Here is a 25,337-nt window from a genome sequence, read left to right on the forward strand (position 1 = left end):
AAAGCTTATGCTCTAATAAATTTTTTAGTCTCTAAGGTGCCACAAGTCCTCCTTTTCTTTTTGCGGATACAGACTAACACGGCTGCTCCCCTGAAACCTGTCATTAAAAAAAGGTTTCTAGCCCTTCTGATTGCACAGACAAAAGCTTCGAACTGGAAACCGCCGAGGTTCAAAGCTGCCAAGGCAAATCAGAAAACCCCACCGCTTCTCATTTGAAACACCTGGCGATTGTTTGGGCGCTTGGCAGTGGCCATACGGAAAGCTTGGCTGCTATGAAGTCCCACCCTGAGGAGCAAGGTTTGCATTTTTCTCCCTTCTCCCTGGGGGGCAGCAGGCGGGGAGCACGGGGACTCCAAGGGTTTCCTTCTCCTTCTCCCCACGTGGGACGGAGCTGGGGCTCGCTCTCTGGGTCACAGTCTCCCCCGGGATCGGGCGTCCGTCTTCCCTCGCCCAGGGAAGGGGGCGCGCTCCCCGGCAGGGGCACGGCTGGGGCCGGGGTGTCTCCCGCGCTCACTCTGGGGGCTGGATTTTAGCGAGTGTCTCTCCCGCGCTCCGGCCTCCAGCCCAGCGCCCGCCCGCCTCCTCTCCACCGGGCGGGGCGGCGGCGGCGGCGCCTGCGCCGGGCTGGGCTCCGCCTCCGCCTCCGCCGTGTGTTTGTGGCCGGGCCCGGGTCGCCGCTCCGCGCAGGGTTTGCAAAGAGGCGGGGCCGCGGGGGCCGGGGCGTGGGGAGTCTCTAGTTCCGGGTCCTGTCCCCCCCCCCCCCTCCCAGCGCCCTATGGGCTCCTCCCCCGGTCCCTACAGCTCCAGTGACCCCACCCACCGCCGCCCCCCCAACCTCTGTAGCGCCCCGACTCTCCGGAGCCACCCCCCAGCCCCTGTAGCACCCCACTGACCTCCAGCCATCGCCCTTATTGCACCCCACTGGCCTGTAGCCAGCCCCTGTAGCGCCCCACGGACCTTTAGCCATTCCCCTCAGAGCACCCCACTGGCCTATAGCCAGCCCCTATAGCACCCCATTGACCTATAGCCACCCCCCAACCCCTATAGGACCCCACTGACCTCTAGCCATTGCCCTTATAGCACCCCACTGGCCTATAGCCACCCCCAGCCCCTGTAGCACCCCACTGATCTCTAGCCACTGCCCTTATAGCACCCCACTGACCTCTAGCCACCCCCTCAGCCCCTATAGCACCCCATTGACCTATAGCCACCCCCAACCCCTATAGGACCCCACTGACCTCTAGCCATTGCCCTTATAGCACCCCACTGGCCTATAGCCACCCCCAGCCCCTGTAGCACCCCACTGATCTCTAGCCACTGCCCTTATAGCACCCCACTGACCTCTAGCCACCTCCCAGCCCCGATAGCACCCCACTGACCTCTAGCCACTGCCCTTATAGCACCCCACTGGGCTATAGCCACCCCCTCAGCCCCTATAGCACCCCACTGACCTCTAGCCACTGCCCTTATAGCACCCCACTGACCTCTAGCCACCTCCCAGCCCCGATAGCACCCCACTATCCTCTCTGGTACTCCACCATCTGCCCGCTACAGCATCCTGCTATTATGCTACCCGTCCCCTTCAGCCATTTCCTCCCTCTGTAGCACACACGCACTCCGCTATCCCACTCACCCCCCCATTGGCTTCCTCCCTGTCAACATCTAGCTCCTGTGGCAGGGTGCTGTTCCCTTCTGCCCAATATAACACCTCCATTATTTCCTTCTGTGCAGCTGGTATCTGGTAAGTGTCAAACACCCCGGCCTCAATGGAGGAGGCGGGTAGGGAGAGGAGAGTGGTATGAATTGGGGTGCCAAAGAGGGGAGCTTGTGTTAATAGTTTTAATTCCGTCCCTGGGGTAGGTGACCCCTCTCCCACTTTCCCAAATTTTACCTGAAGGTGATCAAACCAAATGGTTACATCAGGAGTAGCAGAATTTATTGCTGTAATGCCTCCTTCATACTTATAAACTGGGCAGTAGGTAGTGATGTATTTGATGGGAACCACACTTGCATACCGAGGAGTCCTTGATTTTCCATTTGTGCATTAGATATCCGCATCGACCAGGGTTGTTTCAAATTCGGTTCAGAGTTGACCAAGATGACTGTGGAAGGTCAAACCCAGGAACCTTCTTCGTGGGATCTGGGACAAGGTGCTTATTTTTTAAGTCTTGTTTAGCCCAATCTACTTCCAAGCATCCTGATCATAGCCTGGTTGTATGAGGCTAAACGAATGTTCCCAGAAAGGTTTGCGAGATTTAAGGCGTTGCATATCGGGGTTGTCAAGATCTTAGTGAATAGGAAAATATTTGTTTTCCTGGATTCGCTGAGCTTCGCAGAATGTTGCAGCAGTTCCGTGTATCGGCGGGGGAGCAATGTTAGACAGGACAGGTAGCCAGGATGTTGGAGTCAACTTAAGGGTTCCTGTGATGCACTGCATTCAGCTGGCTATCCACATGTCACGTGTGGCTGCATCTGCTCCATACTGGTGCACAGTATTCAGCTACTGAATATATAAGTGCAATTGAAGATGTTCGCAATGCTGATGCACCCCAGGTTGTACCTGCTAGTTTCTGGAGATTATGTTGGCTCTTGTTTTTATCTTTGCAGCTACCTTCTCAAGATGGTCATGGAAGGTGAAGGTGCGGTTGAGTTTCGCTCTGAGATATGTTGGAGAGTAATCGTGTTGCACATTTTTATCACAGAAAGCTACTTTGTGTGTTTTTGGCACTCTTATTATCAAGATGAAATGTGCTTACTGTTTTTTTTTGTTTAGGGTTTCGTTTGAGCCTCCATTTCCAGAAATATTATTCCATATTTTGGAGGTCCTCAGTTAATGCTTTTTCAGTGTCTTGGAGTTTTGCTTGGATTGTCATGACAAGATCATCTGCATAGCCACATTTTCGTGATTTAGCTGGAGACATGTCACTTATGTAAATATTAAGAAGCATTAGTGCAAGTACAGAGCCTTGTGGTAGCCCATTGTTTATGATATGGGGTGAGCTGTTCTTATTACCCAGGACACCTGTAGGTATTTGTTACTCAGCATGGTCCACAGCAGGCGAAGTGTTTGGTAGCAAGGTATAATTTTAGCAAGTTTCAGCATCAGGCCCTTAATCCATACAGTTTCGTACGCAGATGAGAGGTCAATAAATACTGCACCAGTCTTTAAGGGTTTTTTTGATAGCCAGCCTCAGTGTGAGTTGTGAGTGCCAGAACTTGGTCACAGCAACTACTTTTTGGCCGGACACCTGCCTGTTTGACAGGGATAATTGGCTCAGAAAAAGGGCATATTCTTTTGAGGATGATATGCTCAAGAAGTTCATAGGTCATTTATAGTAGAGAAATTGGCCTATCACTTCCGACTTCATCGGGGGCTTTCGAGGCTTTGGAATGGCAGTTACCATTGACTCACACCATATTTCCGGGATCTGTACTATTCTTAAGGTAATTAAGTACAATGTTGCTAGCCATTGTAATCTTTTGGGGCCAAGATGGTGGAGGAATTCTGGCGGAATACCGTCAGGGCCTGCAGCCTTCCTTTTTTTCATCGCTGCAAGTCCTTCTTTTATTTTTTCAATGCTGACAGTGAAAGGTTCTCCTTGTGGGATTGATGCATTTGGTAGAGTTGTTGATACACTTCTCTGCTTGTGTGTTTATCAAGTGGTCTTTTTGTGTTCTCCACCAGTTTGGAGGCTATCGAGTTTGGCCAGTTTTTTGGTGGCCAGTACTCTGTAGGATTAGTGGCCCCAAGACATCGCAGTAGTGTCCAGGCTTGACAACTTGAACGTGTAAAATCAAGGTTTCCCATGCAATCAAGAGGGCACTGGTGTCTTGCTGTGTCAAAGGAGTGTAGCAGGGCTTTTGTGGTATGAGAGCTCCTGGTCTGATTGTATTGCCAGAGCAACTCCTGCGTGTCTCTCGTCCAGCAGGGAGTGTGCTTTTTTCGGAAGCCTGAGGGAATGTTCTTTCCAGTTCCTTTCAGGAGCCCTGCGAACCATTGGTAGCATTTCAGTCTCGCTGGAATCCTTGCAATGATTTTCTCAACAGACTGTTGGCATCCCAATCAGCTTTAGCAAAATTCCATAGTGGTACTCTACCTGTTTCAGAAAGAACACAGGAATTTCGATGCCTGTGTATATCATTATAGGCCTGTATTGGCTGTTTGGAAATGCTGATAGTACTTCACATGTTACGATGAGAGTGTTACCACTTTGGTCTTTAGACACAAATGTTAGGCCTGGATTGTACCCATGTTGCCAGCAACTTGAATGGAATGTTGATTGTTGTTTTTGTTTGTAGATTAGTTGTAAGTCTTGTGCAGATATCCAGTCCATGAGATCTTCGCCATTGATTTCTTTTGTTTTATAGCCCCAAATAGTGTGGTGACTATTAAAATCACCTGCATAGATGCATGGAATAGGAGTGCGGGGTAGTGCCGATTTTGGCCATCTTGTTCTAGGGGTTTTATAGACATTGATCATGTGGAGCTCCCCTACTTTGATAGTTGTGGTAAATGTGATTTCCTCTTTGGTTGATGGAATAACATTAAAATCTGTGATGGTGTCCTTGATGTATATTGCCAAGCCATATTTAGGATGATAATGGCTAGTCATTAGGTTGTATCCATAGATGTGGTAGTGCCTAGCCTGTTGGTCATTGCCAACATGGGTCTCTTGCAACATGAGGACGTCGATGTTGTAAGTCTTCAGCAAGTTTCCAAGGTACTAGAATTTTGCCAATGAGAGTCTGTCATAAATATAAAGGGCAGGGTAACCACCTTTCTGTATACAGTGCTATAAAATCCCTCCTGGCCAGAGGCAAAGTCCCTTTACCACCTGTAAAGGGTTAAGAAGCTCAGGTAACCTGGCTGGTACCTGACCCAAAATGACCAATGAGGGGACAAGATGCTTTCAAATCTGGAGTGGGGGAAAGGCTTTTGTCTGTCTGTGTGATACCTTTGCCAGGAACAGATCAAGGATGCAAGCCCTCCAACTCCTGTAAAGTTAGTAAGTAATCTAGCTAGAAAATGTGTTAGGTTTTCTTTTTTTTTTTTTTTTTTTTTTGGCCTGTGAAATTCATTGTGCTGGTGGAAATGTGTATTCCTGTTTTTGTGTCTTTTTGTAACTTAAGGTTTTGCCTAGAGGGATTCTCTATGTTTTGAATCTGACTGCCTGTAGGATTATCTTCCATTCTGATCTTACAGAGTTGTTCTCTTATCTTTTTTTTGTTCTTCTAATAAAGTTCTGTTTTTTAAAGAATCTTGATTGGGTTTTTTGGGTCTTAAAAATCCAAGGCTGGTCTGTGCTAATCTTGTTTATTCTCAAGGAAAGGAGGTGTGGGGGCTTGGGGGGATATTTTGGGGAAGTAGGAACTCCAAGTGGTCCTTTCCCTGATTGGTTATTAAATCACTTGGTGGTGGCAGCGTTTACCTAATCCCAGGGCAAAGACTTTGTGCCTTGGGGAAGTTTTAACCTAAGCTGGTAGAAATAAGTTTAGGGAGTCTTTCATGTGGGTCCTTACATCTGTACCCTAGAGTTCAGAGAGGGGAAGGAACCCTCACAGAGTCCTTCAACATTAAGTTGCAGGATTCTTATTCCAGGGCCTATTTGGCACGTTGTGTGGCCTGAGGAGGAGCTTTAGGATTTGTTGAGTTGCTGCTCTAATGACCGGGAAATTGCTGAGCGATGTTCGATTGCTGAGTTGATGGCATTCGTTGTGAATTCTCACTTAACAGAGTGGGCCCGTGAAGGCTGCCATCTTCCACTCTGTCATTTTACTAAGAGAATATTAATTTTCAAAAATATGCTAAAGGACATTTTACTAGCTTGCTATGAGGTATTATAATCAACTAGACTATGCTTATCAGATTAACAAAGTATATTTTGAAATGCTGCATCTTTGCTTTTCTGTTATTTATTGATAATTGGCATAATTCACTTGATCTTCAAATAAACCTCCTAGGTCATGACCTTGCAGAGACTTACGCATGCTTTATGTAAGTGAATACTCCCACTGAAATCATTGGGATTGTTTGTAGAATGGGATCCTAGTTATAAGTGCTGGTTAATAAGGTTCTATTATAGCAATAAATAGACTTGGCAGAATTCAATTTTTTTTTTTTTTTACAATTTTGATGAATATTATCAATGTTTTTATTTTTATCAATTTAAATTTTCACAGTTGTAGGAGATTATGGGAGGGTCAGACAATTAATGAGACATGGACGTTCAAAAAGTTAAATCTTTATAATGCTTAAAACACAAATTGTCAACATCACATGTCAAAATATACAAAGTAAATATCCTTAAGTAAGTAAGACCTAGTAAGTTCTTAAGCAGCATTTTTCTTACTTTGATTATTGTTGACAGAAATATTTTTTCATCCATATGTGCCTGTCCAGGAAAATTGACGCTTACCATTAAAAATCTAATGGTAGCCCCATTATAAAGGGGCACCGCTCTGTCTATATTATGCTTGACCATTTAATAGTATTTTACTTATTCCTAAATTGCTGCCTTTTAGATTTAATAACATGGTAATAAGTGTTTCCTGAGAATGAAAATATTTATATAAAGACCAATTGAGGAGTTGTTGGGTTGTTTTTTTTTTCCTGCAGAGGTCTCTTAACTAACACACTGAAGACAGTTTTTTTCCTGTTCAATTGACCATATGAAGTCAAGATTTTAAAGTTGTTTGGTTGCCTGACAAAAAATGTAGTTTTTCCAGTTTGGGGGGAATATTATCTGATTCTCAAGTAAATCAAAATTAAATGTTTTTACTATGGTGACGGTTTAAATAGCATTTCTCTGTACAGTTGTACCATAGTTTTTTAGGTTTCTCTTATTTTTAGCATTCTGTCCCTGTAGGTTTAGTTGTGCCTTTGCTTTAATATCAGTTAAAATGTCACTCCACCAACTGTAAGAGAACTGAGACTAATTTGCTGTCTAAATACTATATGTCAAACACAAGTTAAAATTCAAAATTCTTTGGGGCAGGAATGGTTTGGGGTTTTGTTTTGTTTTTTTGTTTTTTGTTTTTTTGTTTTTTTTGCTGTTTACACAGTATCCCTAGCACAATGGGGCTTCTGGATACTGCTGCAATACAAATTAATAATAAATACTCTAAAGGCCCAATCTTGGCTTGTGAAAAGTCTCAAGTGTTTATGCAAGTGAGCCATTTTGGGATCATCCTCAAAGAGGGATATGTCACTAGTAATGTGAATAGTGTCTGTCTGGGTTTGAAATCTTAAACTTGATCTGATCAAACACAATAAACACAAATCTTTTACTGCTTCTTGGTTTTGGGTGCTAATTTTGGCCCTGATCCAACAAAGACCTACACACCGGCTTAACTTGAAACATAAATAGTCTCATTGTATGCTTAAAGTTAAGCATGTTCAAAAGTCTTTGCGGGTCTTTGTGTATATCCATAAATACGTTTTGTTCCTGGTCCTTCCACAAGCCACTAGAGAACCATAGCTGAAAAGGCTCTATGCTTGTGCTATTCACTGTTTTTTTTTTAAAAAAAAAAAAAATTCTTGTCAAATTTGTCATATATTTTTGACATCAAGGTCAGGATTGTTTTTCTTTACTCTGAGTTCTGGCATAGTGCTTAGCTTTTGCAAATCCTTAAATTACAAGAGATCCTCTCTGTAAAAAATTGAGTTCAATCACAGTGGAAATTTTCTATCACAAAATATAATGTACACATTGTATAATATACAACATTTTTTAAGATAGGGATAATTTATTTATATTTCTTTGATCTAGAATGACAAGCTCACGGTTGTGGTTGATGCAGTGCATGACGACAACGTGAGTGTCTTATTGAAATCTGCACAGTCTTTGACAGTCTGCGTTCATCCACCTGTACTCTTTGAGCTTAATGCTCTTTTGGCTGATGTAAGCTTGGCCTATCTCTGGCTTCCTCAGTTATCCTTGTGTAGTAGGTACTGACAGTTTTACTTGTCTGGATAGTAGTTCTACTTGTCCAAGGTTGTCAGCAGTCAGATTTCTCACAAAATAATCGTATATTATTTTAATTGATTTTGCAAAACAAAGTGTCTTTATTTTTCTAAAGGAATATAACTTATTACCCAGTTTTTTTCCCCTGAAATCTTAGATCTACCCTACTGAGTCCAAAGTCTGTTTTTCAGTAGCGTCTGCCTAAAGATGCATGTGCCTTGAAAGTCTTTCAAATTCACTAGATGTTACTCATGCCAGAGAGATGAAGGAATTTAATTATCATCAATATACAAAGGCAGTTTTCTCTAAAGTAAGACTACACTGTGGATGTACTTTTTTGAACCCCTCCTCCCCCATCTTCTCCTGCAGAATGAAACATGGCTGAGGATTCTCAGAGAAACTTCCGCTCTGTCTACTATGAAAAAGTGGGATTTCGTGGTGTTGAAGAAAAGAAATCATTGGAAATCCTACTGAAAGATGATCGACTGGGTGAGTTGATTCCACTATTTCCTGTACTATCTGGGCATGATTTTTGGTTGTGTTGAAAACCCACAACTGTAACTGAAGTCAGCGGTAGCTGCTGGTGCTTAGCACCTCTGCTAATCAGGTCCTTTGTCTTTAAGCCTTTTATGTTTTTTACTGTGATATTAATAGTCATGTTGCATAGAGAGTAGCATCTAAAATCACTAGGGGATATTCTAGACTTCAGTGGTACTGATAGCTTTCTGGAGGGGCATTTGAGAAGCAGTGGATACTTTATTTAGAACCTCTTGCTTATTTTTCATCTTCTTTATACCAAGAAACTGAAAATGTTTGTATGAAAGTAATTTTTGTTCAAGAGTTGCTCAGCGTCCGCTGCTAATTTCTCCTCCTCAAAGTCACAATGGATTGTGATATGATTATTATTTCTACTGGTCTCTGAGGTGTGCTAAGTCCCGTCCCCCCTGCTGCCCCCCCCCCCCCCCCCCCGATTAGATCTAGTGTACCTATGGCTTCATTTTAAATCAAGCTAAGATTTAAATTTTCAGTAGAATCATTGGAGCAGTTTGTATGCCACTTCTATCCATTTTGAACCAAAACTGATCAGCTTTTATTGATGCATAGTCCTTTTAAAGTGCAATTTGGAGATGTAGATCTGCAACTAAAGAGTTGTCCTGTTTTGGTGAATCAATGCCACTATTGAAATATTTCAAGTTTAAAATGTTTTGAAAAATATTTGCTTTCTTTGCAGATATTGAGAAGCTTTGCACATTTAGCCAAAGATTTCCTCTCCCATCCATGTATCGTATCCTGGTGTGGAAGGTGCTTTTAGGTATGACATGTGAGACTGTGGTTTTAATTGTAGAAATAAGAATAAGCTGGGTATTTGTCATTTGTTTGGGGGTAGTAAAGACATGGAATACTCCTTTTTGTGACCAGTTGCTAATGATAGACATGGGTCCACTTCTGCGTACTCAGAAGGTTCACACAGAGAACATTTAATGTACACATGCAAGTTAACAATGATTTGACTCTCTGTTTTATGCATGCATTTTGGGAACTCTTGTACATGCAATTTTACAAAATTAGGTAATTGAATTGAACTTCTATAAATGTGCTTGTAATGTCATGGACATTATATAAATAATTAGTGAGGGTAAAGTTGGATGTTTAATATAAATAACTGACATCTAATAGGGTTTTCAGTATTGTCAAAAAAAATTAGACATCTGAGTAAAACTGAATCTCTGATCAAAACTAGATTTTAAAAGGTTAGGGATTTGTATTGAACTGATTATTTAATAAAATATGTCTATGGTTAGACACCCTATTGTAGTAAGCTTTCCAACAAGGTTTAGCTCTAATTTTGCTTCTAATGTTAAATGATATTTGCCATTGGAGAGGAGAAGGAAACCGGGACCATAAATAGGCCAAGTCCTAGATTCTGTGTAGCAAGTGAGTCAAATTACTAATTCCAACAGTATTAATTGTGCTTTGGAACTGCTTTTTTGGTTTATTGGTTTTATTAGATGTAGACTAACGAAGCTGGGGGTGTGCAGAGCCCAGCAATAGTAATAATTCTTAGAACTATGAACATGCCAAACTTCACCGTTAGGATGCTTTTCAAACGGTAGCTAACCTTAAAGGAATATTGCCAGTTTGAACATTTCAAAAGAAAATCCATACTTAAATCCCTAATAATGCTTTAGTTCATTAAAACTGAAATAACTTTTGGAATCTATTTCTTTAACTATTTGTGTCTGCCTGTCTACTTTATTCATTACTATCATGTCCATAAAAATAGAGTAGTAAACGTCAGTCTTCTGTCTGCTCAGTTTCACTTCATGGCTTTCATGCACCAACACAATGCTTTAGCGTCTGGGTTGCAAACACCGGAGAGAGGAATGTTTAAATCCTGTCTAAAACTTTTCTCATTAAATATTTTTTTGTTTTCTTTATTTAAAAATAATTTCAAAAGTGAATTATTTTAAAAGTTTATGAATATCCATGTTAGCATTTGTAAACCCTTTTTTGGTGCAAAACCTAAAAGTTGATTCTGAACCTTGTGATACTGTTTCTTTTATTAAATGATCATACATATTGAAACCCTGAGCAATAGCAGAATTAAGCTTAGGGATAAACACAGTTCTTGAGACAGGTAATTGAAAGTTGTGGAGATTTAGAATCCTTTAAAATGTTCTTAGCACCATCTATATTTCTTCCTCAGAAGTAACAGCAGAAGATCTCTCATCCAAAACTGCACGGTTAACTGCACAAAGGAATGTCTGTGCAAAGTTGTAATTCAGTTTAGAGCCAGTAGCATTTGTTCACTGCCTCAGATACCATGATTTGTGAATCTTACAACCCTATGATACAATTAAAAGTTGGATAGGTCGAGTCCTTCTATGTCTTTTTAAATACCAGCTTATATTTTAGTCTGATTCTGAGTATATAGCAAGTGTAAGAAACACGTTTACAAATCTCATTTTAGAACTCAGTCTGGAAACTTTAAATATATGAACTCTTTTCAGTTAAACAACCCAGAATAGGTAAAGCACTCTGCAGACACCTTGGGTCTGCTGAGGCACAAGGGATAGTTGAGTGCAGGGAGAATTTCTTGTAATATGTCTTCAAGGATTTTTCTTAGTGTAAACATTCATCAAGAACTGCAATCTAAAACATCTCTGCCTTGATGTTTGGAACAACAGCCATATCCATTTCCATTATGTCTCTTGTAAAGAAATGTACTAGTTTAGCAAGTGTGTTGCAATCGCATCAATGAACTACTTCTAAAATTGGATTTGAAAGATGACAGGCCCTGATGCCTGTTAGTTAGTTAGTTAGTTAGTTAGTTAGTGTGTGCCATATATATATTCTGCTTAATTTCCTCAACAAAGTATGGCTCATTATAGCTAAGTGGAGGGCTATTGCACGGAAATGATTTATAGACTTCACTGCATTTTTTGTGACTCCCTTTTCTCTGTCTGCCTAGGGCCAGTTTTCTAGATTTAACATGCAAGTTTAGCAGCATGTACTTGATTAGTTATGATGGCTTGTTCAATCCCAGATGTTAGGATGCAGCCTGATTTGCTCTGGCAGTTTGAAGAAAAGTGTTTATATCTGTTTTGTTTGGTACTCAAATTCTGTGATTTCCTGGGTTAACACTTGGGAGTAATATTCTCCTTCATTTAAAGAGAGGCAAAAGCAGCAGATTTACTTGATTCAAGACTAATTTTGAAGACTGCCTCCTTCTGATTTGTTCCTGCAAAACTACTGATTTAGTTTTACACCATTAGTGATACATGGGAGCATTTCTGCTTTGGCCTCTTCAGGATCTTACTCTTGAAGTCACTGGCAGTTTTGCTATTAACTTCAGTGGTAACAAGATAAAGTCTTAAGTGAGGTGAAATCATTAGGATGAAGGAAAGTGCTCAATTAAGAGAGCACTAGAGGAAAGATGTCATATGAGTCTGTTATGGATATCATAAAGCATTTATCGGAACAGTGGAAAGATAACTTATCCTTCCTGTAATGGTGGTAGAAAAATTGGTGTTTAACATTATCAGCTGTGTTATGTGAGGAAAATGTAGTGTGTTTACATGCTTTTTTGGTTGACATGGTTATGGGGCCTCTACCTGAAATTGTTTCATCCTGTGTTATTGAAATTACTTCCCCCTACTGATTCAGAGAAGGATTGATCTCTCTGGTAAAGTCTGCAAAGAAGGTTCCACTGTGAGTAATGTAAATTAAATAAGAAAGTTGCACAGTACTTTTGTGTTACTTATATGCACACACACAACCCTGATATTCTTAGAGGGACTGTAGAATTTTGGAAAGGGAACTGTTCTGTTTTTGTATCACTGCTCTTCAATCTAGGCTACTGCTGATTTGTCATGCTGTTGGTAAGGCATTTGTATAGGAAGTGCCCATTTTTGTTTTTTTTTTTGTCAGACCATGAAAGACTTTATTACTAAGGAATAAAATATTTGTTCTGCATCTGTGTTTATCTCCAAAACAAAGGGAAGGTTCAGCACAAATACACAGGAAATGCAATATAGTAAATACTACAGATGAATCCAAGCCAATGGCAGTTTAGATTTTTTTTTTTTTTTAAATGCATTTACTTTGTTACATCATTAAACTAATTTCCCCTCACTCCAAACAATGAAACCTCTTCTCAGCGTACCAGCCTCCAGTGACCTCATGGACAAAAAATGATCACCCATATGCTGAGGCCTAAAAGGGGTTCAGAAAACCAAGTCCATGAATAAATTATTCCGCATTCAGTCAACACGTGACCTTCAGTTTTAATAAATATTATTATTTGCTTGGTCTGTGTTGTCTTGACTTTAGAGGAGTCTATACTGTAACTTTAACCAAGCTTATGTGAGTAAGAGTTGCATGATTGGGACCTACATCTTTTGCAGGTTGTATATTAGTACACATTGAAGTAAGCATAGCCCCCTAGAAAGGGGATTCACTGCTTTCCTTTTCTCTCCTTTTTTTAGGAATTATTCCTCCTCACCATGAATCTCATGCTCTGGTGATGAAGTACCGAAAGGAACAATATAGGGATGTGTATCATGCCCTCCAAGTAATTCGGTTTATCAAGGATTCTACCCCACAGGTTGAAGTTTTCCTCCGCATGCATCAACTGGAGTCAGGAAGGTTGCCTCGAAATTTGGCTTTTCCTCTGGTCAGTCATTTTTAATTTTGACTTTCAAGAGAACTCTTTAAAACAAAAGAAACATTAACCTGAAACTATTAATAGCATGAAAGATATACACAGAGACAAAATGAAGTGAATGTAAAACAGGATACTAATATCAAATACTGGGTTTTACTCAAACTGTACATTTGTTCATTTTCCCAAAAATCTTGCATAAGCTTATACAGAAAAGCTTTTAAGGCATAAATTTTTTTCTGGGCTTTGTAGCCTTTTGTATTCTAGCTCCTACCTTCATTTCTTTTTGTCTAAAATGCCTTAAAGCAAATGACAATCTTGCTGCAGCAGAGATTCCTGAATGTCTTGAGGCCATGCCACTAAAAGTAGCGATTTAGTGCAATTTACATTGTGTTCCTAAGTTATTGCAATTTACTAACCTGGCATTTTTGTTAGCCTGAGCTGTTTTGGGGTTTTATTAAAGTATTTAGTGCCGCTCCAGAACTACTTGACCATTAATGATGGGAGTCCTGCTATCTAATAGTTAATTTCCATGACTTCTGTTCCCTTTCTGTGTCTAAAAGCAGAGAGCATGATATAATCTTGGTGACAGGGAAATCTCACATTTAGTGAAAGGAAGAAAGCATGCATCTCAGATACATATTGAGTTGTACTTTGGGAATAAGGTGCCTTGTCCCATGAGGTAGAGTTTACTAGTATCCAGGTAATTAAAAGTGTACAGAAGTGGCCTTTTATCTAAAACAAAATCATTCTGTACACATCAACATCTATAAACAAAGAGTAATTCTATAAACTAGCAAGCATTGTGGTGTGAAAGGGAGGAGGATGGCCCCATTTATTTGATAGAACACACACTATTAATATTGACTCACATCACCTGATGCTGAGAACTTTTTGTTTCTATTACATGACTGAGCCATGCCAGACTTCTGTCACTTTGATTTAAAAATATAAACTTCTGTTTTATGTATGTATGTATGTATTTATTTATTTATTTATTTCAGTTTTTACAGAAAATACAGTTATGCAGTTATTGCCAAATGCTTGAATTATGTCAGTACCATTTCACCTTTCACACATTTGTCCAGTTCATCTATCAAAATAACCGGGGGAATCACAGTAATTTACATGGGCAGCCCATCAATTCTGTGGGTCCCAATTTTCTGTTTTGTTTTCTAGGAACCAGAAGATGAAGTGTTTCTTGCCATAGCTAAAGCCATGGAGGAAGTGGTGGAGGATAATATCGACTGCTACTGGCTTGTCAGTAGTTTTGTGAATCAGTTAAACAACAAATATAAAGATTCGTTACCACAGCTGGTAAGTATTGTTTGTGAAAAGAGACACTGGGTGGAGTTGGGGGAGGTGTGACTTGGTATGCATTGAACATCTTGGGAGCTACATCTAGGAGCTAGCCTGGGACTGGAAGTCAATAGACCTGGTTCTATTCTGCCACTAGCTACTATAAAATAATAATCTAAGCCTCCAGTTGTGTTTTGTAAATTCCCTGATAGAAACTTTGTGGTGTAAGAATTGGTCTTATTTGCTAAAACATGTTTCAATTGCATTTTAAATTTTTAGACTTAAACAAAAATGTACAGGTTTGAGCACAGATGTGATTTAACTTTTGTATCTCTAACCCGCTGCTGTGGATATCCAGAACTGTGAGCCACTGGGTTACCCTCTGCCTGAGCAAGAGTGAGTTTTGCAGGCAACTAGGCTGTGTCTCAGCTCTCTGCTACACCAGCCAGTCTCCCTCACCAGCTAGCTCCCCAAGGCTGCCCTGGCCCAGGCCTTGCCTAGCATGTAATAGTCACCGCTGAGCTCCTCAGAGATGTTTCTCTGCAACGCACAGCCCTTACCACTGTGCATTCACAGAAGATATTAAGTTTGCCCCTCTGTTAAAGAGTCAGTACATCATAGGTTTATTAATCTAATTGGGGTAAATACATCCATCTTTTCAAACAGCACTGAGTTGGTTTATAGTAAAAGTAAAACAAGTTTATTAATAGAAAAACATGGATTAAGTGATACCATGTAAAAGAGATAAAAGTAGAAATGGTTACAAGCAAACAAAAATGAAAACACACATCAGAAAGTCTAAAATTTAATCTAGCAAGATATAGTCTTTGTTCAAGATGGTTTCTCTCACACCGAGTTTCCTTGCCAGCTTTTTCCTGGTTGGCTTGGCCGAGACCTATCACAGAGATCAAATTGCTTGGTTTCTTTGTCTCCTTAAGGTGAAGGAGCCCTATAGTATCTCTCTGTTCCTTATATTCCCCAAAGAGATGTCTTTGTCTTACAAATCAGAAAGACTTCCTGGGTATTCAGTCTCCTGTGTTTCTCTGAGGTGCAGGAGCCATGTTAATTCTCTGTCCCTTGAGTTCAGGCTCAAGATAACCCTCACTGGCTTAGCTTGATAGCTTTTGTTTTTGGCTAATGTGTAAATTGAGGTAAACCCACATTCCTTTGTGTAAAATAGACCTATTTATCACCTTTACCTAGGCTAAACTGTCTTTGTTTTAGGGATTGTCTACATTTAAAATGCTACAGTGGCACAGCTGCAGCACTTCAGTGTAGACACTACCTATGCCAATGGGAGGGGTTCTCTCATTGTCATAGGTAATTCACTTCCCAGAGAGGCAGTAGCTAGGTTGATGGAACTGTGTTGCTCAGTGGTGTGGATTTTTCACACCTATGATGGACCTAATTAAACTGACCTAGTTTTCTAGTGTAGACCAGGTCTTAAACATGTTCTAGTAATGTTATACAGAGGGAATTCATAACTTTGCATATAAGGTTAACACATGCATTTTATAATAATGTTAGTAATTGGCATATTTTTAGCTTTCATATGATAACTCAGAAGGCATATTTTGTACAAATATTATTGGAGTAGTGTGTAGGGTATAAATACAGGGATGCCTAAAGTCACAGTATCCAAGCTCAACTGGAACTCCTACAACTGCAGTCACTTTTTAAAAATTATTTTGATTTTAAACAAAATCTGTCACAAGCCTAATTACATTGACAGTTCTGTACTTCACGTCAGACCACTTGTAGAGCTGTTTAAATTGTTTTGTCTCTCCTACTGCGCGTATCATATTCTTCATTAGCCAGTATTCAGGCAACAGTTACTGGTGCTGGTTTTGAACTGAGAAAGATTATTTTTTTTGGGGGGGGAAAACAATACATTTTTGAATCAAATTGCAATAAAATGTCAGTTTAGTAGGTTGAGTTCTTTTGTTAGTGGACATTTAAAGCAGGTAATGCTGAGTTTCTGCAGAATTTCTTTGTTAAAGACGACTTGAAGAAAATTTTTTTAGGTTTACTAGCATTTATAAGAAATCTATTGCTTTATCTAGACCTTTCTAATTTGTCAAATAACATTACAGTAAGAAACATGTTCATAAACAGTGTCCACTCATGTAAATACATACCGGGGGGCATGATTCTGCACAAATGAAGTCAATGAGTAGAAGCTCAAACCCTTAATGTAGATACTGTACATGGTACTGTTATAAAATAGTTGTTTTGTAAACCCGCCATCTGTTACTGGAGTTAATACACTCAACTACATCAATTGCCGTAATTATTAGTGTTTGTATGCCTGAAGGGGTGTTTTCACAAGTGTTCCAATTAGCAAGAGAAGGGGCTATAGATCCTTCGCTCCCAGATTTTTTTCAATAATTTATTTATTCTACCAAAAATAGGAATTTTGGAATACAGCCAAAGGAAAATCTTTGTTCTTTAACAACTGAAAAAATTAGTCATTTGTCCAGCTGTGTCAGAAAATAGTGGAACTTCTGTGGTTTTATATAAAAATATTGGAATTATAAATACATGATCACTTTTTAAATTCACTTTTTTTTTTTTTTTAAACCCCACCATTATATGGTATTCTGCTGGCCTTCCTAAAACACTTCTGACAGGCTTTTTTTTAACAGCAAACAATGCTTTTAATATGTTGCATAGTGGTTTTCTCTGAGATGTGATTTCTCCTGTTTTGCTGCATTGTGTGTTGGTTTGGTGAATTGCTCAAATGGAGCTAGGTTTGAGATGAATTAACTCAGTTTTACTTGTGATGGTAGCAGCAATTGAACGCTGGTCCCCAAAGGGTGAAAGTTTAGTGCAGGTATAATCCTGTGCACCACCTGAAATTCTGACTCCTTACGACAGAAAGGAACAAATGCTACAGTATTTAGAAGCCCACATAATGTAGGTGATTTTTTTTTTTTTTTTTTAGGAGGCGGGAACAGAAGTTTGTTTAGCAAATATGCTATCAGCCAAATTGCAGAGTTCAATAACCCTTGCTGTAGGTGAATGTAACCTTGCAGTACATTATCTAATGTTAATATTTTAGCATTTGCTTTTTACATGTGTTTAATTTTGAGACACTTCTCTTAAAGTGAGAATCAACTCTGAATTCCATTTGATGTGAGGTATTTATAACTTCGATTTCCCTGTTCTTTCTACAGCCAAAAGTTCTTGAACAGTATTTGAATGTTGAAGATAACAGACTTCTGGTGCATCTGAAGGCATGCTCTGCAGTGAGCAAACTTCCTTACAATCTTTGGTTTAAGAAGTGTTTTGCAGGCTGTTTACCTGAATCCAGTTTACAGAGGCAAGTGTTCCTTGTGTTTTGTTCGTTTAGGAATTTCAGCTTTGTATAGCTGCTAGTACAAGATAACTTCTCTTCTTTCATCACCCAGAATATGAACTAGATTTGAGGAAAACTGATTAAAGTAGCACTGATTTAGACATCATAACAAAATTTGATGTGACTCCACTTATTACAGATGTAAGATCTTTTTAAAAGTGGATTTTTTGGTATTTAAAAAAGATAAGGTTAAAATTTAAGAATTTTGGCTGCATGTGCTAATACCACTTTCAGCTTCTTCGTATTTAAAACCCCAAATCCCTATTTTGTGACATACAGCTAAAGGCACCTGAATTTTCAGATGTTGTGGTTGCAGTTATTGCTTCATTAAGAGAATGTTTACTCTTGATTATCATTTAATTTAAAAATGTGTGGGAGAGTTTGTTTAAAAATATAGCACTTGATATGTTAAGTATGACAAAGTTCATGAAAATAAAGCATACTGTGGGCTAGTCTACACTACACAACCTTTGCCAACACAGCTATGTTAGTATAGTTGTACCAGCAGAGTCCCTAGTGGAGATGCCAGCTTGAAGGATTGGAGCTTGTTTATCACTGTAGTAGCTAAGTGTTTTTTAAAATATTTACTTTAAAATGCATAAGTCACTCATGGTAGGTGGCATTCTTGTTCTGTCAATGTCTGAGAAACAAAAGACAAACCTAAAAACATAAGCCACACCTATTTATTTTAATACAATTGTTTCCTCTTCCTTTCGCTCTAAGAATTAATTATTCTTCTTCGAGTGCTTGCTCATGTCGATTCCATGTTAGGTGTGTGCGTGCCCAAGTGCACAGCTGCTGGAGATTTTTCACTTAGTGGTATCTGTAGGGTCAGCTCTGTTGCTCCCTGGAGCCCCGTGCTCCTGCGCTAATATATGGGGTACTGTCAGCCACACACCCTCTCAGTCCCTTCTTATTGCCCATGACAGTTGCAGGAATGCTTCTTGTGATTGCAAGTTCCCTTGTGGTTTTCTTGGACTGTTTTAGACTTTTCTCTTGTAAATAGTTACAATAGTTGTTTATAGATTCATAGATACTAAGGTCAGAAGGGACCATTCTGATCATCTAGTCCGACCTCCTGCACAGCGCAGGCCACAGAATCTCACCCACCCACTCCTATGAAAAACCTCACCCATGTCTGAGCTATTGAAGTCCTTAAATCATGGTTCAAAGACTTCAAGGAGCAGAGAAGCCTCCCTCAAGTCAACCATGCCCCATACTACAGAGGAAGGCGAAAAACCTCCAGGGCCTCTCCAATCTGCCCTGGAGGAAAATTCCTTCCCGACCCCAAATATGGCAATCAGCTAAACCCTGAGCACATGGGCAAGATTCACCAGCCAGATACCCAGGAAAGAATTTTCTATAGTAACTCAGATCCCATCCATCTAATATCCCATCTCAGGGGATTTGGCCTATTTACCTGAATATTTAAAGATCAATTACTTACCAAAATCCCATTATCCCATCATATCATCTCCTCCATAAACTAGAATCTTAAAGCCAGATAGATCTTTTGCCCCCACTGCTTCCCTTGGAAGGCTATTCCAAAACTTCACTCCTCTGATGGTTAAAAACCTTCGTCTGATTTCAAGTCTAAACTTCCTGGTGGCCAGTTTATACCCATTTGTTCTTGTGTCCACATTGGTGCTGAGCTGAAATAATTCCTCTCCCTCTCCTGTATTTATCCCTCTGATATATTTATAGAGAGCAATCATATCTCCCCTCAACCTTCTTTTAGTTAGGCTAAACAAGCCAAGCTCCTTAAGTCTCCTTTCATAAGATAAGTTTTTCATTCCTTGGATCATCCTAGTAGCCCTTCTCTGTACCTGCTCCAGTTTGAATTCATCCTTTTTAAACATGGGAGACCAGAACTGCACACAGTATTCTAGGTGAGGTCTCACCAGTGCCTTGTATAACGGTACTAAAACCTCCTTATCCCTACTGGAAATGCCTCTCCTGATGCATCCCAAAACCGCATTAGCTTTTTTCACAGCCATATCACATTGGCAGCTCATAGTCATCCTATGATCAACCAATACTCCAAGGTCCTTCTCCTCTTCCGTTACTTCTAATTGATGCGTCCCCAACTTATAGCTAAAATTCTTGTTATTAATCCCTAAATGCATAACCTTACACTTCTCACTATTAAATTTCATCCTATTACTATTACTCCAGTTTACAAGGTCATCCAGATCCTCCTGTATAATATCCCGATCTTTCTCCGAATTGGCAATACCTCCCAGCTTTGTATCATCTGCAAACTTTATTAGCACACTCCCACTTTTTGTGCCAAGGTCAGTAATAAAAAGATTAAATAAGATTGGTCCCAAAACCGATCCCTGAGAAACTCCACTGGTAACCTCCCTCCAACCTGACAGTTCGCCTTTCAGTAGGACCCGTTGCAGTCTCCCCTTTAACCAATTCCTTATCCACCTTTTGATGTTCATATTGATCCCCATCTTCTCCAATTTAACTAATAATTCCCCATGTGGCACGGTATCAAATGCCTTACTGAAATCTAGGTAAATTAGATCCACTGCATTTCCTTTATCTAAAAAATCTGTTACTTTTTCAAAAAAGGAGATCAGGTTGGTTTGGCACGATCTACCTTTTGTAAAACCATGTTGTATTTTGTCCCATTTACCATTGACTTCAATGTCCTTAACTAATTTCTCCTTCAAAATTTTTTCCAGGACCTTGCATACTACAGATGTCAAACTAACTGGCCTGTAGTTACCCGGATCACTTTTTTTTCCTTTCTTAAAAATAGGAACTATATTAGCAATTCTCCAATCATTCGGTACTATTCCTGAGTTTACAGATGCATTAAAAATTCTTGCTAATGGGCTTGCAATTTCAGGTGCCAATTCCTTTAATATTCTTGGATGAAGATTATGTCGGCCCCCCGATTTAGTCCCATTAAGCTGTTTCAGTTTCGCTTCTACCTCTGATATGGTAATATCTACCTCTATATCCTCCTTCCCATTTGTCATGCTACCATTATCCCCAAGATCCTCTTTAGCCTTATTAAAGACTGAGGCAAAGTATTTGTTTAGATATTGGGCCATGCCTAGATTATCTTTAACCTCCACTCCATCCTCAGTGTTAAGCGGCCCCACTTCTTCCTTCTTAGTTTTCTTCTTATTTATATGGCTATAGAACCTTTTACTATTGGTTTTAATTCCCTTTGCAAGGTCCAACTCTACTCGACTTCTAGCCTGTCTCACTTTATCCCTACATGTTCTGACCTCAATTAGGTAGCTTTCCTTGCTGATCCCTCCCATCTTCCACTCCCTGTATGCTTTCTGCTTCTTCTTAATCACCTCTCTAAGATGCTTGCTCATCCAGCTTGGTCTACAACTCCTTCCTATGAATTTTTTCCCCTTTCTTGGGATACAGGCTTCCGATAGCTTCTGCAGTTTTGATTTAAAGTGCTCATCAGAGCACTGTGGCAAACTCCATCTTCTGTGCCCCCAACATCTAAAAGGGCAGAGAAAAAGTACCATGTCCCTCCCCAGGGCTTGAGTACATGTATTCGCACCCATCCCCAGACTCACTGGTGGTCTCAGCCACAAATGAACGGGACAGATGGGCAATCTAGCACAACCTCTAAAAATAAAGACACTAAGAAAGTGGATCTTTTCTGTAGGAAGGTGTATTCTACTGCCAGCCTACAGCTGCATATTGCCAACCAGCAAACTTTGCTGGGGCGATACAAATACAACATATGGGATTCGATGGCCAAATTCAAGATCTCATTGCCCCAAGAGTCAAGGCAGGAATTCTTGGCCATCATGGAAGAGGGCAAGGCAGTGGCCACAGCCTCCCTTCAGGTGGCATTGGATGTGGCCGATGGCGTCAGTGGTCTCCATGTGGCACAGTTCGTGGTTATAGTCCTCTGGGTTCTCTCACAAGATGCAGCAATCCATCCAGGACTTTCCCTTTGAGGGCAATGCTTTGTTTTCGGAGCAGACAGACACAGGCTGCATGGCTTGAAGGACTTTGGGGCCACTCAATGCTTCCTGGGGCTGTATACGCTGCCGGTCTTGAAGGCATTTCTGGCCACCACCCAGGCTCTCAGGTCCACCTCGGCAGGGACTCTAGAGGAGAAAAGACAGAGGCTTCAAATGCCACCAGTCTGCCCCGTCGTCCTCAACCCCCTATTCGGGTCCTGCATCCACTCTGATGGGCTGAAAGGCATTTTGAGGGTGTGCCCAAGGACAGCGTACCGGAGTTACCTCAGGATTCCCCCTCCCCCCTTTTTATTTCTGGACTGTTTGTCCCCCTTTCTTATTGCATGGACCCAGACTACCTCAGACAGTTGGGTGTTCAATACCGTAACAGCTGGTTATACCCTGTAGTTTTCTTCCACCCCTCCTTCGCACCCTCTTTCCCTGTCCCTCTTCAGGGACCGTTCTCATGGGCATCTTCTCATCTAGGAGGTGGAATCCCTCCTATATGTAGGGGCCATGGAGGAAGTTCCTCAAGAGCTGAGAGGGAAGGGGTTCTACTCCTGATATTTCCTAATCCTGAAGGGCAATAGGGGGCCTCAGGCCCATCTTAGACCTGCACCACCTCAACAAATATCTCAAGAAGTTGAAGTTCTGCATGGTCTTCCTGGCCTCTCTCATTCCCTCCCTGGATCCAGGAGACTGGTATGCCGCCCTTGACTTGAAGGACGCCGATTTCCCTATTTCTGTTTCCTGTAGACACAGGAGATTCCTCTGATTTGATGTAGGCCAGCACTATTGTCAGTTCACGGCTCTGTCCTTCGGCCTATCGTCTGCTCTGAGGGTTTTCACGAAGTGCACGACTGTGGTGGCAGCTTACCTAAGGCATTGAGGCATGCAGATCTATCCATACCTTGACAACTGGCTTATCAGAGGCACGTCTCAAGCCCAAGTCCAACACAGCCTTGACTTGGTATAAGCCACCTCTCAGGTGCTGGGCCTCCTTATAAACTAACAGAAATCAACTCTGACCCTAGTCCGGAGAATAGAGTTTGTAGGCGCAGTGCTCAACTCTACCCAGGCCAAAGGCTACCTACCGGAGACCCGATTCCGAGCTATGTCAGAGCTCATTGCAAGCATCAGAGCCCATCCGCTCACGACTGCTTAGGTTTGCCTCGGGCTACTAGGTCACATGGAAGTATGTACTTACATAGTCCAGCATACATGGCTGCGCCTCAGACTCTTGCAGGTGTGATTGGGGTTGGTCTGCACCGCTGGCAGACACCATTTGAACTTAGTGGTCACAATTCTGTCGAATATACTATCCTCCCTGACTTGATGGACAGACCCGCGATTGGTGTTGGCAAGGGTTCCCTTTGTGGCCCTGCTCGCTTTGGTGACGTTGGTCTCTGATGCCTTGGATCTGGGGTGGGGAGCCCACCTTGGCAACCTCAGTATGCAGGGCCTCTTGTCCAAGGAGGATTGCTCCCTCTATATAATGTTAGGGAGCTCAAGGTGGTACACTTGGCTTGCCAGGCATTCTTACACTACTTAAAGGGCAGAAGAATGCAGATCTTGATAGACAATACTGCCATTATGATCTACATCAATAAGCAAGCCGGAGCCCACTTGTCTCCCCTGTGTCCAGGGGTCGCAGTGTGTGGACTTGTGTGCAGCATGCCATTCATTTTGAGGCGTGTCACCTCCTGGGAGCCCAACATTTGCTGGCTGATCTCCTTAGCAGGTCCTTCTCTTCTCGCCACGAGTGGTCACTCCATCCAGAGGTGGTCAGTATCATCTTCCAGAGGAGGGGAACTCCCCGAGTGGACTTATTTGTGTCCAGGCAGAACAGGAAATGTCAGCAGTTTCGCTCGATATGCGGGCTTGCCAGAGGCTCTCGGTTGGATGCCTTTCTGCTCTCATGGACAGGAGCACTACTATATGCTTTCCCGCCAATACCCCTGGTGCAAAAGGCCCTCCTGAAGGTCAAGAGGGACAAAGCAAAAATCATCCTGGTGGCTCTGGCGTGGCCACGCCAGCACTGTTCAGCACACTTTTGGAGCTCTCCCTAGCGACCCCATTAGAGCTCCTGCTCTGGCCAGACTTGCTCTCGCAGAACCAGGGCCGTCTGCTTCACCCAAAACTAGAGTTCCTGCATCTGACAGTGTGCCTTCTGCATGGCTGAATGTGGAGGAATCGCCGTGCTCAGCACAAGTCCAACACATTCTGTTAAGTAGCAGGAAGCCTTCCACCCGGGCAACCTACCTAGACAAGTGGAAACACTTAACATGTTGGGCCTCAGGCCAGAGTCCTTCCCCCTCCCAGTCCTCACTTCAATCCATTTTAGGCTACCTGCTCCACCTCAAGCACCCAGGCCTGGCCATTTTTTTTCAATCAAGGTGCACTTGGCAGCTATCTCAGCCTTCCACCCTTCAATCCAGGGCAGATCAGTCTTCTCCCATGAAATGACGATCAGGTTCCTGAAGGGGTTGGAGAGACTCTACCTCCAGATTCACGACCCAGTCCCTCAATGGGACTTAAATCTGGTGATCTCTTGGCTCACAGGTCCCCACCATTCAAGCTACTAGCCTCCTGCTCCCTGCTGCTGCTCTTGTGGAAGGTTGCTTTCCTGGTAGTGATCACTTCAACCCCAGAACTCTGAGATAAGAGCACTGACATCGGAATCCCCTTACATGGTGATCTATAAGGACAAGTTTCAGCTTCGTCCCCACTTGGTCTTCTTATCAAAGATGTCACAGTTCCATTATAATCATGACATATTCCTACCGGTCTTCTTCCCAAAGCCTGGCAAGACTAATGAGGTGCATTGGTTGCACTCTTTGGATTAGATGGGCCCTAGCCTTCTACATTGAGAGAACTAAACCCTTCCGTAAGCTGATGCAGCTTTTCGTTACAGTGGCAGACAGGATGAAGGGCCGGCTGGTTTCCTCTCAGAGGATCTAGTTGTGGATAACTGCCTGCATCAAGTTCTGCTATGAAAAAGCATGGCACAAACTGCCCATTCCACCAGAATGCAGACTTCTTCAGGAGCGTTCCTCATGCGGATACCAGTTAAAGGTATCTGCAGAGCTACTACCTGGTCTTCGTTCCATACCCTTGCATCCCATTACACCATCACACAGCAGGCCTGGGACAATGCCAGCTTCGGTAGAGTGGTGTTGCAACCCACGTGTCTGTAAACTCCGAGCTCACCTCCAGGGATACTGCTTGTGAGTCACGTAACATGGAAACGACATGAGCAAGCACTTGAAGAAGAAAAAACGGTTACCTATCCTTCATAACTGTTGTTCTTCGAGATGTGTTGCTCATGTCCATTCCATGACCCGCCCCCTACCCACTGTCAGAGTTGATGGCAAGAAGGAACTGAGAGGGTGCAGGGCTGGCGGCATCCCATATACCGGCACATGAGCATGGGGCTCCAGGGGGTTCCAGAGCTGGCCCTACGGATACCACTAAGGGAAAATGTCCAGCAGCCGTGCATGTGGATGCACACACATCTAACATGGAAACAACATGAACAACACCTCTTGAAGAGCAACAGTTACAAAAGGTAGGTAGGTAACTGTTTTTAATGCTTAAAT

The 25,337-nt window shown here is 41.8% G+C and overlaps 1 protein-coding gene and 1 long non-coding RNA gene across 8 annotated transcripts in view; one reads left to right on the forward strand and one right to left on the reverse strand.

Annotated features, from left to right (window-relative positions):
- Positions 1-209: 209 nt before the first annotated feature.
- LOC119850886 (TBC1 domain family member 7) overlaps positions 210-25,337 on the forward strand; it is a 29,870-nt gene continuing 4,742 nt past the window's right edge. Inside the window, exons 1-7 of one of the 7 annotated variants that reach the window (XM_043507018.1) lie at positions 230-297; positions 2,049-2,150; positions 8,334-8,453; positions 9,196-9,276; positions 12,953-13,140; positions 14,308-14,445; positions 17,604-17,749. In XM_043507018.1, coding sequence (XP_043362953.1) covers positions 8,342-8,453; positions 9,196-9,276; positions 12,953-13,140; positions 14,308-14,445; positions 17,604-17,749 — 665 coding nt within the window. In that variant the 5' untranslated portion in view covers positions 230-297; positions 2,049-2,150; positions 8,334-8,341. Of the gene's footprint in view, positions 298-875; positions 1,742-2,048; positions 2,151-7,793; positions 7,815-8,330; positions 8,454-9,195; positions 9,277-12,952; positions 13,141-14,307; positions 14,446-17,603; positions 17,750-25,337 lie in introns of those variants that run through there. The other 6 variants (XM_038389728.2, XM_043507022.1, XM_043507019.1 and 3 more) reach the window with 6 other exon arrangements.
- On the reverse strand, positions 642-1,324 carry LOC122458407. Its single transcript, XR_006278451.1, has 3 exons — positions 1,239-1,324; positions 1,022-1,201; positions 642-926 (listed from the first exon to the last, which is right to left on the reverse strand). It is a non-coding gene; the product is annotated as an uncharacterized LOC122458407 (long non-coding RNA).

The sequence above is a fragment of the Dermochelys coriacea genome, chromosome 2 (genome assembly GCF_009764565.3).
Source record: "Dermochelys coriacea isolate rDerCor1 chromosome 2, rDerCor1.pri.v4, whole genome shotgun sequence".
Classification (NCBI taxonomy): domain Eukaryota; kingdom Metazoa; phylum Chordata; order Testudines; family Dermochelyidae; genus Dermochelys; species Dermochelys coriacea.